Raw genomic sequence first — 16927 nt, forward strand, 5'->3', positions numbered from 1 at the left:
GTCGCCCTGAACTTAACTTGTGGGCACTTCCACGCCAGGTACTTCAAACCACAGAAATTTATAATTAGGGTCATGGTTGGAAAAAAGACCTGGACTGGAAGTCCAACGTTTGTCTACCCATGTTCTAATCTTTTTTCTAAGACTTGTGAGTTTGGTAATTTGTTTGCTGTGACACACACAAAAAGAGTCCCGCCCCCACCTGAAATGACTGGCTTTACTCTGCAGTGTATGTTAATTCTTGAGCATGCGTGAACCAGGAAGTACAAAATATGAGGAAGTGAGTGTGGGTAGCTGTGAAAGCAAAAGTAGAGCAGTAAATAAGGCTTTGTGTTCAGTCTGTGTTTGTTTTTCATCTTCGCTACACAGTCCTTCTTTGGGCAGGCCAAGCTACACTGTAGCAAGAAGCAGGGAGACAGAGAGCCAAGAAGCATTAAGCAGGATCGACAGGCCATAAGGGGCTGCTGAAGCCAGTCAGGAAAGGCGGTGGAGCTGCAGACAAGGAATAAGTTAATGTTCACCATGCAGATCTCCAGCTAAACAGCGGGGGAGGTAGGAAAACAAAAGGCGAGACAAAGGAAAAACAAGAAACTAGACCAAAACAGCAGGGGAAACCCAGGAGAGAGGGGGCAAAACAAAAAAAAGAGAAAACACTGGCATTGCACAGAGGGGGAGATACAGAGGATTCACAGCAACAGAGCAGGGGGGAGGAGAAAACAAGCTGGAAGGCAGCAGTGTTGACAGCAACAGTCACTATAGAAGAAAGATCAAGAGAGTAAATGTTTAAATGTGGTAAAAACATTAGAAAGGGGCAGATACTCGAAAACAGGTAGACACTTCACACACACACACGCAAACACACACAGGCGAAGTGTTAGTTTTCCGCGTGGGTGACAGTAACTCGATATTTACAAGCAGCAGAGTCAATTGAATTATCCAGTTTAGTCAGAGAGCAGCTGAGGTTATTTACAGGGCAGATATACCTGTAGAAGACAAAATGGAAACTGCAAATCAGTCAGGACAGGAGGATTTGCCCAGCGATGGAACCTGCGATGCTTGTGAGCCTGATGAACCACAGCAGGCTGTGAAGTTCTGCCAGGATTGCAACTTTGCGTTCTGCGCAGTGCATGCTGACAAACACCATAAGAGCAGCCGTCACCAGCTCCAGGACTGGGGTTCTACAGGACAGGGCAAGGAAATAGCACCAGGGACAGGGGAGGCAGCGGGGAAGCCAGAGAGCCCAGGGGGGGATGCAGAGGTAGGTGAGGGGGAGGAGGGAGCAGTTGGCGTGAGTGCAGAAGCAGCAGCCTCTCCCAGTAGGGTGGCAGAAGAGACTGTGGAGGATGTTATTACCAAAGCCAAGAACACTGCCACTGTGGAGAGGCTGCGGTGTACAGAGCATGGCCAGGAGGGGACTCTGTACTGTAAATCAGACGAGAAAATCATCTGCGTGATGTGTGCCATACAGGGGGCTCACCGGGAGCACCAGATCATCACTCTGAGGGAGGCGTACCTGGCTTTTAAAGTGAGTGCACAGAGGAGATGTGACAGATCCACACATCAATACATTACAACATACAGATACAAAAATGCTATTGTTTAATTATCCTCCCCTGTAAACTGTTTATGTTACAATTTAATATTTGCTTAGCAGACACTGCCACCCGCAGGACAAATACTGTAATTGTGGTTTCATAAGCCCCAAATATTAATTCATTAGAAAATTCTTGACAGCAATGTGAACAACTCAAAGACTCATTTTTAACCACTCTATGGGAATTGGAAAGGTATATGCAGCAATACAAATGCACATGTGTGGCATACACATTCAAAATCAGTGGAAACCAGTGCCAGAGGAGTAAAAAGACATTTATTTCCACTGTCAGGGACAGCCTCTCTATATATAATATATATATATATATATATATATATATATATATATATATATATATATATATATATATATATATGTGTGTGTGGGGGGGGGGGGTGGGGGGGGGGGGGGGGGGGGGCGGGGGGAGTTATTGTGCTTAATTCAATTTGAAATGTTAATGTTCTTAAGGGTAATTATTCCTATTTCAAATGGACCGTAACATTTTAATGAATGTTCAAATAATACGGATATAATATTTGTTTTTGAATGACATGACTCTTCTTGATAACACATAGAGAATGCTTTTTTTTTTTTTTTTTTTTTTTTGTTGACACATAGAGAATGCTCAAGTGGTGCAGTATACTGCGATAGGTCAGCTGAGGGCTGGTCAGGTAAAAGCAGGCAGTCACACACAAGAAAGTGTCCTTTTAAGTGCTTTGAACATTTGCATTGTTTTTAACAAATAAAGCTAAAATAGCATTCAATAAAGACAAATAAACAAATTGGGCTAAATTCTCAAAGCCATTCTCCAAATTGTCATTCGTGTTATTTTTGTCTGAAAAGAAAAAACATCAAATACAATTCTTATACAACTAAGAAACAATTTTGGACTATTCATGACCCCCTAAATGAAATGCCTGAGTCGTTTATTTCTGATTTGGTCAGTTTATTGGGTGTTTTTTTACTATCTAAAATGATGATTCTGTGTAATCAGCTTTGAGAATCTATCCCATTGCCTCCTGTGTGGTAGTTTACACCGTCCCAGCTGTCAGCACACGCTACATTCCTCTCTCTTCCTCTGCGGCCTTCCTTATATCCACCCGGTGGATTCATAATGCTAAATTGATTAATTACCAAGCAAGGCCCACATTCCTCCATTCCAACCTCATTGTCACATGGCTGGAATGAAGGAAGCCAGTGATCCATTTCCATGCAAGGAGAGGGAGTTTCAATCCTATCCCATTGTCTGCTAAGCTACACCATCATGTAAACTAATGATGTGACAGGGAACCTCAATCTGCCACAGCCAGCACGATTCACACATTTGTTGGCACTTGAAGTTACAAATATAGAACTGGAAGTGAGAATGACAAACCAGTGATACAACTTACAATAGAAAGAGAATGATATAAACCTGTCTCTCGTTTTCTCAAGGAGAAAGAACCAACGGATCTGCTAGGGGCCACAATGCAAATGGCAGAAAACATAAAGGTGAAATGGACAGATCCCAATGTAAGTACGGTGGGTTAATGCAAATATCCCTCCACACACATACAGTACACAGCAGCTCTCCAGAGCTCTAGTTTATTGTTATTTAGTTCTGTCAGATCATACTAAATCCAACATGGGCTGCAATTTGTGTAATTGAGGATTATCAGGGTATTAACTACCTCACAGACACTTTCATTAACATGCAGGAAGCTACCCAGGTGCTGTGGTTATATTTAGCAGTGGTGCTAATTAGAGAACAAAGATGATGGCCAGGACTCTCACAATCTTTCTGAGCACGCCTGGATAAAAGCCATTTCCAATCAGCTCTAAATGTAGCCATCGGGGTTGGTGATTCTGTAAGATAAATCATGTCACGGACATGACTGTGCATAAATTCACGACCAAAAAAATGACTAAGACCAACAATAGTGTTCTACCCTGCCATTACCATTTTTTTAATGTTTCAAATCATTCTGAACAAGTTATATTGCTGTAATATTGAGTTTTCTGTGTGCTCTGCCTTATAAAAATTTACTATAGTAAAAGCTTAGCTACAGTGGCTCTCAAAAGTATTCAACCACCTTGGACTTTTCCACATTTTATTATGTTACAACATGGAATCAAAATGGATTTAAAATTATGAGCTTTTCCCACTGATCAACACAAAAAAAGTCCATAATGTCAAAGTGAAAAATAAATCTACAAATTGTTCTAAATTAATTACAAATATAAAACAAAATAATTGATTGCATAAGTATTCACCCACTGTATGTGTAATACAGCATAGTAAAAGCATGGTAAAGCATAGGTAAGCCTTGTAAAGTCCAGAGATGTATGGTGAAACATATTAATAAGCATAGACTATGGTAATGCATCGTATAACCATAGGAAAAGCATGACAAAATTGCCAAATTACTGTGCAGATTTACTTTGGTAAACTTTTAGAAGTGCTGTTACTCATTATAACTGGCTGCAAATATTCAGAATGAGCCAATAAAATACAAAATTGAATGTAAATAATCAGTGCAATCCATTTCATGGGGAACAATTAAAAACAGATATACCGTACCACCCAGTTGTTGGTAAGTGGATAGCATCTGGTGTAACACAGCACTTATAAGACACCTTGCATATTAAAATAATGTTCATATGTTTGACGGAAGGGCTGTTATCTTGTCATGTGTACCAATCTATTTAGTGCTACGTATCCCTCTGACACAGGGATTGACTTCAAAGCAATTGAAAGTCAGACTACACATCGATTTGAGACACTGTCAACCCAGGTTAGGATTGAGGGCTGACAGAACTCAATCTCTCCAGCTCTTTAGTGGAAGCTACTGAAAGAGGATTCAATGAGAAGGACACAAGACAGGTTTTAAATCTCCAGCTGCAGAAAACAATTTGTATGAAGAACCAAAGACTACGAATATATTACACTGTCAGCAAAAATGTTGGAGACTGGTGAACACATTTATAAATAGCAGTTATAAAAAAAAATTGCTGAATTGTGTGATTGAACTACATTCTAATGTGCTTGCATCTTCGCATTGGCAAATTCTTGTAGTTGGAATGTTTGTCATTCAAATGTAGTTTCTTTTAGTATTTCTTAATTCAGCCCAATTGAGTGTTTAATAGTCATGGATGATTGCTTGCTTGTCACAATGTAGATTTTTTTCAGCTCCAGAACTATATATGAATGGATAACAGCTTCCTGGTTTGTAGGTCACATCGCAGCTAGACAACTGGGTCTGACCCGCAGAAGAGAAAATCACAAAATTCCAGGAAGAAACAGTGACAAACAAGTGAAAAGATGTTTCACACAAAACAGGGACCAGTGATCAGTTGCTAGTGCAAATAAGGGGTATGAAAACAGAAAACTCTCATTATCAATCCAGTTATTATCTCCTACTAGAATATAATGCAAGCACCTGTACTTCCATTCATATGGAAGTAAAGGTTTAGGAGTTACATACTGTATATAACTCTACATGGAGATAGTGTGTATGTATATACAGTAAGTTCCTGTCTGTCTGAAGAAACATTGTATCCATTGCAGATTCTGAGCCCTGTCATGAGATGACGATTGAAGCTCTATAACCACACCATGACCACTCTTTTTCATTGTGGTAATGAAGCTCGCTTGTGGTTGCTATTTTATGCCCACCTATCGTTCTGTTACACTAGTGATGCAAGAACCTGGTAAAAGCTTTAGGTGGGCAACATAGTTATTTCTTTTCTGTAATGCAGATCATTTGTAGCAATAAAAGTAGCAATTCCTATGTGACAATACCTTTGGCCCACCATGTACTGTATCAATATGAATAAAAATGCTTGCTACAAAAGTAAAAATATATTTACATAGAGCTGCCGTTTAAATGATTGCCGATGCAACTTTAAACTAACTTTTTTCTGGTCAAGGAAACCACATGTGCATGGTCATGAGGTCTTGAATTGCTTTACACTGATGTAATATTTTATATTAAAATAAGGGCTTCTGTTTTTTGTTTTTTATTAATTAAATTTTTCAGTGCTTATTTTTAACTACTTTCGGTTACTTTCCAAAGTGCTTGCACGTTTTTTTGTCACGCTATGTATAGTAACTCGACAGCATTTACATACTTACAGTAAGTTGCAGCTTCTTTCTTTTGCAGTTTTCTTCAATGAAATTGTTATAGTCACGGGGCACATTTTTTGGTTTTTTTTGTGTGTCTAGGCATTTTTTTACATTTCGACACAATTTGCAATTTTGTTTTAAATTCAATATATACAGTATATTAGAAAACAAACAGTAGTGATGTAATTGAATGTCTCTTAAGCACACACAAGTTGTTTGTTGTTAAGTTTTGTAACTGATGTAATTTAAAAAAGGATGGTGAGTAAGTAGATTCAAGAAAATGCAGAGCCTTTATCTTCAATCAGTTAGGTTTATTGAAATATGCAGGGAGTCTGGTCCCAGGTACAGGACAAACAGCTTACTCGTCCTTACAATTTTTGCTTGACATTAAATACCCCTCTATAGATGGTCCACCTCCTCTTTCTCTGACACTTAACCAATAGCAAAGGTACAACACATAATTCTGTTACCATATACTATATGTATTTAATTTAGTGTGTATGTGTGTGTGCGTGTCTGTGTGTGTGTAGTCTAGTGTGACGACCTCTGAACTCAGTGCATTCCTCTTCAGACCCCTGGTGCCCCAAAAGGTTCATATATCTAGTTTTTGTCATCTTCCTTGTTCATATTTCTCCGTATTGCTTGGGACCCTTTGAGTTCAGTGGCATTATCTTTTACTCTCCCTGAGAACCTTTGGGTCCAACAGCAATCCCTGCTGGGCATTCCAAAAGTCTTAGAGCCTGGCCCCTTCTAGTCCACAGAGAGCTGTTATAGCTTGCAGTCAATGCTGGGCAAGAAGTTTGTAGGCGTAAGGGCTCTATCAGTTGTTAGCAGTACATGCAATTTGAACCAAACAGTTTGCTATCTGCAATATTAGTCTCATTTCAGAAAAGAACACCGGTATAGCTCTGCCAGTCCACATGCGTAGCAAACTGATAATCAATTCTCCTTCCATGTTTTCCAACAGTAACATTAACTTTTAATTTTCTCCTTTAAAAAAATAGGAATTCATTAAAAACTGGAGTAAATGCTTTGAAACTATGACCAAAAGTCCTCTACTCTTCTTGTAGAAATAAATATGACATTGTCTTACATTTCCTATTCATTCCAATGTTGTACCATACTAAAGTGGTAGAACTGGTACATAGAGAATAGTATAATACTCATAGCTGAAAGATTACAAATATTTATAGACACTAATTACTTTCATGGGTTCTGGCAGCTCCCTTTGGCATTGTCTCATTGGTATGTAGGCTGGGAATTCTTTATTCCCAGTATATGGCACTTTTACAGTTTATCAGTTTCTGGGAATTACCCCGATAAAGGCATTAGTTTGACTTCCGACAAAGTTTGACCTTCTATTTCGATATCCGTGAAACATTGTAACCATATCTAGATGAATGTTTGTGAGTAAATGTTGAAAAGCAGATGTGGTATGGATTCTCACTCAGTCTCTGTACACTTGTTGTCTTCTTTCTCACCCTCAACTCTCCCTCTCCTCCTCTCAGCAATCCTAGGCGTCACTGAAGCTTAGCATGCTAGTGAAGTCGTAGTCGACCGTTAGCGCATGCAGATGAGCTGGACCCCTGTATCTCTTGTGGGAGACTTGTAGTACATTACTGTCAATTAAGTTTAGGATGCATCTCTGCTCCCAATTAGACAGATGCACTATTCAGATCTCTGTGAAGTGTGTGTGTGTGTGTGTGTGTGTGTGTGTGTGTGTGTGTGAGAGAGAGAGAGAGAGAGAGAGAGAGAGAGAGAGAGAGAGAGAGAGAGAGAGAGATGAGTGCTTGTATTGTTTGAATGAAATGCAAATTGCCAATGACTTCATTCTGCAATAATGCAGACCTGGAATAAAAGATAATGCCATTTCATAAAAGCATGAAATGAATCATGCTGCTCTTGTTTGGTTCAACATGCTTGTCTACTTGATGAGGCATTCCAAATGCTGGAACATGGCTGTGCCATACAGCCCTTGTGTATGTTTACCATAGTAAAGGCATGGCAAAGTGTAAAAAACATATCAAAAGCATGTTAAAACATAGATAAAACATTGTAAAGCCCTGAGAGAATAGCAAAGCATGGTAAACTCTGCTAAATGCATATTATAACCATAACGGAAGTTCTGCACATTCTAATATTAGAAGAAAGAAATTCTGAAAAATATGACTAGAAAACCCCCAAACATGTCTCTTTGTGTCACTCCTTCAGATGGGGACAGAGGCGTTGCAGGACTTCGTTCACGGGCAGTTTGATGAATTGCATCGGCTGGTGCTGCTGGAGGAGAAGCGAGCACTTCACCTTGTCGACCTGAAGGAGGCGGTAGCAATATCTCAGACGGCCGAGAAGATGGCAGAGATCAGTGCCCAGACAGAGAAGCTGAAAGAAGAGATGGCTGAGATCACCAAGAAGCTCAGTGCCATTGACCACGGGGAAGAACCTAACCCAGACGTAAGCAGCCTTCACAAACCAATCTCAGTAGTGTTCACTATGCCTTATCTGTGTTCTTTCTCATTCTCTCATCATTTCTATAAAATAATTCATTAGAAATGCTAACCTTTCAACTAGAGTTCCTTTTCAAGGCCTTTATAGACGTTTGTTTATTTAATGTTTTATATGTTAGTGATTAAAGTAATTTGTAGCAAACAAAATACAAATATTTCATAAATTCCATTTTGTACGTCTTAGCTACTTAGATCTCCAATATGCAAACATGTATTTTCATTTTAAAACAGACATCTTCCAGGAAGTGTGTTACTGCTTTTGCTAGCTTGGTCATTTCACCCCAGCAGTGTCTTCTGGATAAAAGGATCTTACTGGATGATAGCATGTCAGTCAATAGGGGAAGCAGCTGATTGGTTGTTGACAGGAAACAAGCCATTAAAGGTGTAGGTTCAATTCACCCTCTGAGTAAAAGGACCAAGAAAGTGCAAGGCAAACACATGTCTTACATACAGATTTTTTTAACTTAGTGTAGGAGCAGATATGTTTGCTAAAATATTTGTTTCTTTCAAAACTGCATGTTTGAGGTCTATATAGTGAATGGATGTGCATGGTAGAGATCAATGATGTAACTATTTTGTTAGCTACTATTACTTTAAATACAGCTGTACTTACAGAGAATGGAGAGTGTGTGTGAACAGACAATAATGGCAGTTTCTCATTGGCCAAGGCTTCTCTTATGGTTCTGACAGTATCCTGGACAGACTAATGAACCAGGAAGGAGATGTTGGTCTTTTCAGAGAACTTAAACATGAAAATAAAGATAGCAGCTGGAATGTTCAGAAAGGAGAAAACAGACACAGTGGGAATATTGAACAATAACATTTAGAACATAAGAACATTTACAAACAAGAACAGGCCATTCAGTATATCTAAGCTTGTCCTATTCTTAGAAGCTGATTGATCTCAAAATGTTGTCAAGTTGGGTCTTAAAGAAGTCAAATGCTTCTGCCTCAACAACATGACTAGGTGGCCCATTCCATACCCTCAGCACTCCCTGTGTGAAGAAGTGTCTTCTACCCTCAGTCTATCTCCATTGAAATTTCACGTGCCCTCACATTCTAGTTTCTGTGCTGCTCTTGAAGTATTGGTTTGTGTTAACTGTGTCAACTCTTTTTAAAATTTTAAAGACTTGGGTCATGCCCCCCTAGTTCTTCTTTGCTCTAGGCTATATAGATTTAGTTCTTTCAACCAATCTGAAAGGTGCTAACAATTGTCCCTAACCCATGTTCCTTTTGCTTTTGTGGTGATTTTGTTATACAGTATTGGAAAAGATGGAAATACCTGTCAAGATGTCAGGAGAAAGCATTTTGAACAATTTTATTGTTATTTTATTAATTACATATTTTGATATTCTTAAAATAAGATTTTACTTTATTATCCCAAGTATTTGATGGTAAAAAGGAGATCCCTATTTCATACTTTTGGTTTTGCTTCTCTGAGAAATATCAAAGCTCATAGGTGACATTTATGACCTGTAGATGCTGGAAGCCAGCGAGTGTTTGTTTAGTGCACAGAGACGCAGAGGCGGCACACAGAGGCAGCAGCTTGTGTGTCTACAGAACAAGTCTCTTGTTAATCAGACTCTAATGAAAGTAATTAGCCTTTAAAGGGCAATGGTTGTCACATTATTTTGTATCTGTTTTCGCTGATTAGACTTGATCCCAGGGAGTGCACGCTATGTTTGATGTCTTTCCACAAGAGCAACACGTTTTCCTTGGACAACATTGGGTAAACTATGACAAGCTCCCTCTTGTGGTCAATGGTTGTGTTTAGTTATCTGAGCTTGTTTGCCCAGGGGACACATCTTTAACGTGAAGCAATTGTAGCTAACAAAATAATTACATAAATGTGCCTGTTTTTCACTTTCGCTATATAGGTGTCAAATGTGCAGTTTTGAAAGAAACATGTGTTATATCAAACAGGTATTGTTTTGCAATACGTCCAACTGTTAAAATGTATACAAAAATAACTTTATATACTATCATTTGTTTCACCCCTCCTCCCCTTTCTTTGTAGCAAAAAAATGACAGACTTCTGATTTTCTTGTTTACAGGATATGATGACAACACTGAGGTAAGGAGACGGCATATATATATAGAGAGAGAGAGAGAGAGTAAGGGATTGGTTCATTAAAAGACAATGTAAACTAACTGGTTGCTAAACAAAGTAATTCATGTGAAGTGTTTGGGATTAAAAACTAAAAGTGGGTTAATGATTACCCTGGTAAATGATGAAGGTGTGTTAAATCAAACCTGGTAGTGGTTACAGGTGTCAGGATCAACTCCAGGTTTATTTAATTGACTAATTAGCAGATTAATTAAGGTTTAAAAGGGTGTGAGTGTGTGTGTGTTTGGGGTGGGTGATAGTAGGAGTTTGGTTTAGAGAGTTGGAAAGCAAGTGGATTATAGTGAGACTGGAAAAAACGAACTATTGGAAAAGGTATTTGGGATTATAATTTGGATTGTGAATTGGTTTTGACAACAAGGAAACAGGCTTAGCCTGCCTCGTTATTAGATAGAGAAAGAACTGTTTAGCTAGGGCCCGAGAACGGGTTAGGTTTTGTTTTGTTTATTTTTCTTTTTAATATTGTAAACAATAAACACACGCTACTGCGTTTCTTGACATCCTGTGTTTAAAGCGTTTATTTGAAGAAGGAAAACGTGTGATGGGGGACAATCCATCATATAAACGTGTGATATATATACAATATAGATATACATATATACTATATATATCCATATATATATATATATATATATATATATAATATATATATATTACTATATATATATATATATATATATATATACAATCTTCAGATAAATCCAGGGCAGTTTAATTTATTGCCTATCACACACAGAATATAGCTGAGAGACAGCAATTTAGCACATGTTACTGCTAAAATAAATTAGAGCTTGATAGTGGCCCAAATGTTGAATGGTGTGTTAGTCAGAAGCCTTTTGAAGGAATAGCATGTAAGTGATTTATGTAAAATATCAGAACTAAATGTGGTGTTAAAAAAAAACCTTCTGTTATAGCTTTCAAAATAACTCCATCTTACCTGCTGCACTAATAACTTACCTGCACTATTGACTCTGCATCCTTCATAATATATTAGCTCTGCTGAGAATATCATTTAATTTTTAAAAGCTGAAGTAAGCTGAGTATACTTTAAGTGAATAAAATGATGGAAAAAAGAAACACCAAGATGTACATTTAAATGAAGTGCAACATATGTATAATAAGACAGGTAATGGCAGAATATTGTATTAGTTTAATGCCCTTTGATCTACATTCCTGTTACAGTATGTAACATAATGCTTGGGTATATAGTCAAAAGTTTAGACTGCAAATCCAAGGAGGTTATCACAAGGTTGTATAATGCACTGGTGAGACAGTACTTTGTACTTTTCTGTCACATAGTACACTGCAGCCCTTGAGTTAAATTAAGAATAAGCAGAATAATCCCAGAGTTTAAAGGAATTATCTTAAAGAATCTATTAATCATAGAACAAAGAAGAATTAGGGGGGCTTGACTTTAAAATCTTGAAAGGAACTGACATAGTTAACCCCAACCAGTACTTTAAATGCAGTACAGAAACCAAGACCAGAGACACTGCTGGAAATTATGTGGAGAGACAGACTAAGGAGATACTTCTTCATACAGAGATTGGTGAGGGGATGGAATGGGTTACCTAGCCATGTTGTTGAGGCAGGATCACTGCAATCCTTTAAGAGCAAACTTGACATCAACTGCTTGGTACCAGATGAGTTTAGATGGGCCGAATGGCTTCTTCTCGTTCATTAATTTTCTACGTGTCCCTCAAAATAAATGTTGATCTCACATGTTTTACATAAAAGGTGCACACATTATGTTCAATGTGTATTTTAATTTTAAAGGTATTTTTTTCATAGCAAGAAAATTAACGCCTTTTGCATTCTTTTCAACATTTATGTTATATTTTATTCAAGTTTTGGTTCTTAAAGAGGTTATTACCCATTTGGTAATGGTTACACTCCTATTTCAGGTAACCAGGGTTATGATAATAACTTAACGTTTGCTGCCACTGCCAGTAAGGATAAGGGACTATTTATATGTTTCATGGCTTGCTTGCCAGTAGCTTCTGATGGATGCCTTATATTTTGTGACCCATTATAAACATTACTTACTGTGTTCCAAGCCCAGCTTTGGTGAAAATATACAGCAGTAGATTGCATTGAATGGTTTGTATATCCACCACTTGGCTCAGCTTTAACAACATTGAACCAGTTTAATATATACCCATTGGCTCTAGTGAGTAGATGGTGTGGAGGTGCTGAGGATGTAAATAAAAAGCAGGTGGGTTTTCAGGCATTTTGTATTGCTGTAGTGAAAGTACAGGTCTGAGTGGATTATTAAAGTCCTCGTCATTCCACTATTTCTTTTTTGTTTGTTTCAGTGTGGGAGTTCCAATTTTTCTTTTTATTGATTGTTACTGTTGCATATCTTTTTAGTGATTCATCTTTTTTTTTTAATGGTTGTATTACTATAAAGGGTTTATGAATTGAATCATCTTCTATTTTCTCCTCTCCTTTTTCTCTCTGTTTATCCTTTAGTGGATTCATATTGAATTATTAATATTTTGTGAGGGGGCCCCAGCCGTGGTGATGTTGTGAAATGTTTTAACGGGTGGAACTTGAGATTGATCAAGAGAGCAGCATTTTATAATGTACTATATATGAAAGTTAAAAAAAAAAGCCCTGGATATGTGACATGCAGGGTGCACAGTTCCTCTTTGTATGTTTCCAGTTGCAGTTGTAATTGGTACGAGGACTGTAACAGATGTTTAGTAGCACTTCCTGGAATCAAGGGTGTCTGTATAGCAATGTGCCTGCAAGCAGAATCTACAGTATACAAATCTCGTGCAGCAATAGTACACCTAGCACTTGAAGTAGCTGTCCATAGATGAACACTGCTCAATGGAATATGCCTTGTAAATGAATTCAAGGCAACAAGCCAAACCGAGATACTGTTCTGCTCGTGGGATGTTTCCGATGAGTGGGTGGCTCAATGTTCATCAAGAAGCAAAGATTTAACATTACCATAGTAAACCTCTGAGACACTTAATCTGCTAGAAATAATACCAAGGCTGAAACATTTATTTTTCACATCACTTGGGGGGGACTGTGAAGTAAAAAAAGTAAAGCAATGGCACAAGCTTGACAACGAGCTACTCTAATGGCCATTTATTTATTTATTTATACCTGGAAAGACAATTCTTAAAAGAAGTAATTTACAAATTCCACACAATGCAGGTCTAAGCATTCCATAATTTTAAATATCCACTTTTAGTCTTAAATACATTAATAGTTCAAATTGTAATTCCATGAGACACAGCTAATACTCTATAAATCCTTGCCAGCTAGATTCACTACAAAACCATTTACAGTGTTAATGATAATAATCGCTAACATGGAACAACAGGATATACCATGCAATGTGGTAGCACTGCGAAAGAGAAAAGCAACTGCACATGAGTGGTTTGAAGCTCTTTGCCCTCAGATGGCGCTACACCAGCTTCTTTTCAGCACCCTTCTTAGCAGCCCCCTGTTGGTGAGATGAAATTAGTTTAAAAGCTTTATAACCATGAATACAGACGAGCCTTGTGGTGGACGGGGTCACCGGTTTGTGCCTAGCCTCCATGATATAAATATTAGAAATACTGTAGGTATTGTGTATTGGGACAAGGATTTCAAAATTCAGACTAGCTAGTTATGGGAGAATGTGACTGGCCTAAGATGCAGTATGTTTGACTTAATGGGGAACTTTAAAACCTGAATGGTCAAGCTGAATTGGTTAATTGATTTCCCGTTAAGCTTTATCAGTGTATACAGGAGGATCAGTAAGACAGCTGCTCAGTTTCCCTGTCTCAAAACCTGCTGCCTATAATATACTATTTCTACTGCAGTGAAGGAAACCTCCCTCCAGCACAACCCAGTTTGACATCTTTTCATCTATTTTCTCACAATAGTTTTTTGCAAAATGTTGAATTTGAGATTAGAATGGCCACCTGCTCCCACTGTTTGGTCTAATGCCCTCCAAGCTGTAACAACTTGTTTTGAGAATCTAGTTTCCTGGAATGAAATATAATTCTTCAAGCTCAGTCTTTGTCTTGTCATTTTGCTGAAGTGTCTTAACTAGACATGCTGAATGGCTTTGCTTTTTGCTTTTTTAAAATTCTGTACCTGTTAGTTGAGTTACTTGGACTGTTAATATTATAGTATGTGGTGTAATATTTTAGTTTACCCATTGCTCTTTTAAGTGAACTATAACTAGAATCTCAACATTCATTTGCAACGGTTGTAAAATGCAGCTCGGCTGCAGTTGTTAAACCACTGTTCTCTGTCCATTTACTGCACTTTACAAACATACAGAACATCACTGCTGTAAATTCAAGATGAGCACTATCAGTATGACAACAAATCCTGGGCGTGCCAAGTTCCCAATCTTGGCTGATGGCCCACAGATAGGGTTTGTTGGCCTTTACATTCCTACATGGTACGGGAAGAAAATCAAATGTAAAACTGGGTAGACATTGTTTTAAATTGATTACATTTATATAACAAAAAGCATACTTTAGCTTGGATTTAAGGGGTATTCTTGAAGGTTTTATTTGTTTAATAATCTATGTAGTTGTTAAAAGAAGCTTTGATGACATTATAGAGAAGACCCCATATTACCAGATCTCAGAATTAAACAAGACTTCAAGGAGCTGCTGCAGCTGAGCAGTCTGCCCAAGGAGCAGGAGCACTCTTTGTTTTCAGATGACTAATATGGTAATGTCTCCCTGAGACTGGCCTCTAATTATTGTGAAGCTCTTGATGTTTATTAAGCTGAGGCTGGACAGATATCACAGTGAATTTGTTACGGGACCCTTCAGAGTGTCCAGCTCTTATTACTGGTTATAATTACATTTCACTGTTTGGCACTTCAGGGAGCTTTCAGAGCAGCCTAACTAATTTCAAATCTATACAACACAGGGACTAACAGGTCAGTAGAGCTAGTGAACTGGGACACAGTGTGGCTTAACGCAAATGCAGAGTGACTGGGCGGCCTTGTGGTCTAGTGGTAATGCTGAGGGAATGGGCTGCAGTGTGATATAAGGGTTTGACATTATATCATGTAAAATAGTCCAGATGGTTTCCTGGGGTTGAGTTTATCTAGAGAAGGAGTGAATCTGTGTTGTGGGGTTGAGCTCATCTAAAGAAGGTGTGGATCTGTTTTGTGGGGTAGAGTTTATCTAAAGAAGGTGTGGAGCTGTGTTGTGGGGTTGAGTTCATCTAAAGAAGGAGTGGATCTCTGTTGTGGCACTTGGTTAGAGTCTAAATGGTACAATGGTAGTAGTGTTAGTTTGAGGCCACTCAACACTTGGATGTCATCAAGGTCATTAATAGCCCTCTCCTGTCATTACTCTCCTGTTACCTCCTCCTGTGTCGTTATCAACCCTTTGAGGTGAGAGGGGTGTTCAGTGAGTGGATAAAGGGCTGTATTTCAGAGGTGAGGGGTTGTGTTCAGGGACTGGATAAAGGGCTGTATTTCAGAGGTGAGGGGTTGTGTTCAGTGTGTGGATAAAGGGCTGTATTTCAGAGGTGAGGGGTTGTGTTCAGTGTGTAGATAAAGGGCTGTATTTCAGAGGTGAGGGTTTGTGTTCAATGACTGGATAAAGGGCTGTATTTCAGAGGTGAGGGGTTGTGTTCAGGGACTGGATAAAGGGCTGTATTTCAGAGGTGAGGGGTTGTGTTCAGTGTGTAGATAAAGGGCTGTATTTCAGAGGTGAGGGGTTGTGTTCAGGGACTGGATAAAGGGCTGTATTTCAGAGGTGAGGGGTTTGTGTTCAGAGAGTGGATAAAGGGCTGTATTTCAGTAATCTAAGCTGATGGAAGAGATTGAATATTTACATTCCCTATGGAGATTAAACTGGCTGGGCACATGAGCCCCAACTGGAATTACATACCACATTGCAGCATCCTGTTAATAATTAATTTATTAACGTGTCACTTCCATCAAACAAGTATGTTTCAGAAGAGACTGCAAAAGATTGAATTCCTCTCTGACTATTCATCAACATGATGTGGAAATGTGTGTCTTCTCTCATGGTATATGGCAGTAAATCATACTTACCAAGGTCTTTACTTTTCTTTAGACTTATTTTTAATTTTTTTAATTTTTTAAATTAATTTTTGTTACTTCACTGGTATTGCTGTCCACTGTCTACTTTATATTCATTACTATTATTTTTCTTTTACTAATATATTTAAAATATGCCGATCATTTAAACAAAATCTGGCCAAGCAGGTATTTTACGATGAGACCCATGAGACCCGATGAGAAACATGCTCCCAACAATATACTGAAGAATGTCTATTTATGACACAAGAATTATTTGCAGCAATAAGGTCATAATGCCCATAAACCTATTTTTAATTATTATTTTTCAAAAGTTCATAAGATCAGTTTTGAACTTTAAAAGCATGAATCTGACACAAGAAGGCAATTTGTTCTTATATGTTCTCAATGCCCAATTCATGATTCCATTCATGAATTAGAACTTGAGATAAATTTATAGATATATGTTGCATAACTAATCTTCTGAGAAAGAGTGAGTTTGATCAACCTTAATATTGATGCGCTATTTATGAAAAAGGCTGCCATTTCTTCTCTCCAAGTCCTCAGTTTTAACCACTCG

At 38.2% G+C, this 16927-nt stretch overlaps 1 protein-coding gene across 2 annotated transcripts in view; it reads left to right on the plus strand.

Moving 5' to 3' along the window:
• The first annotated feature begins 254 nt into the window (after positions 1–254).
• Positions 255–16927, plus strand: part of LOC121294904 (tripartite motif-containing protein 44-like) — a 30038-nt gene continuing 13365 nt past the window's right edge. Inside the window, exons 1-4 of one of the 2 annotated variants that reach the window (XM_041219084.1) lie at positions 255–1522; positions 3026–3103; positions 7908–8147; positions 10255–10274. In XM_041219084.1, coding sequence (XP_041075018.1) covers positions 995–1522; positions 3026–3103; positions 7908–8147; positions 10255–10274 — 866 coding nt within the window. In that variant the 5' untranslated portion in view covers positions 255–994. The remainder of the gene's footprint in view (positions 1523–3025; positions 3104–7907; positions 8148–10254; positions 10275–16927) is intronic. The other variant, XM_041219085.1, reaches the window with a different exon arrangement.

The sequence above is a fragment of the Polyodon spathula genome, chromosome 19, assembly GCF_017654505.1.
Source record: "Polyodon spathula isolate WHYD16114869_AA chromosome 19, ASM1765450v1, whole genome shotgun sequence".
NCBI classification, from domain to species: domain Eukaryota; kingdom Metazoa; phylum Chordata; class Actinopteri; order Acipenseriformes; family Polyodontidae; genus Polyodon; species Polyodon spathula.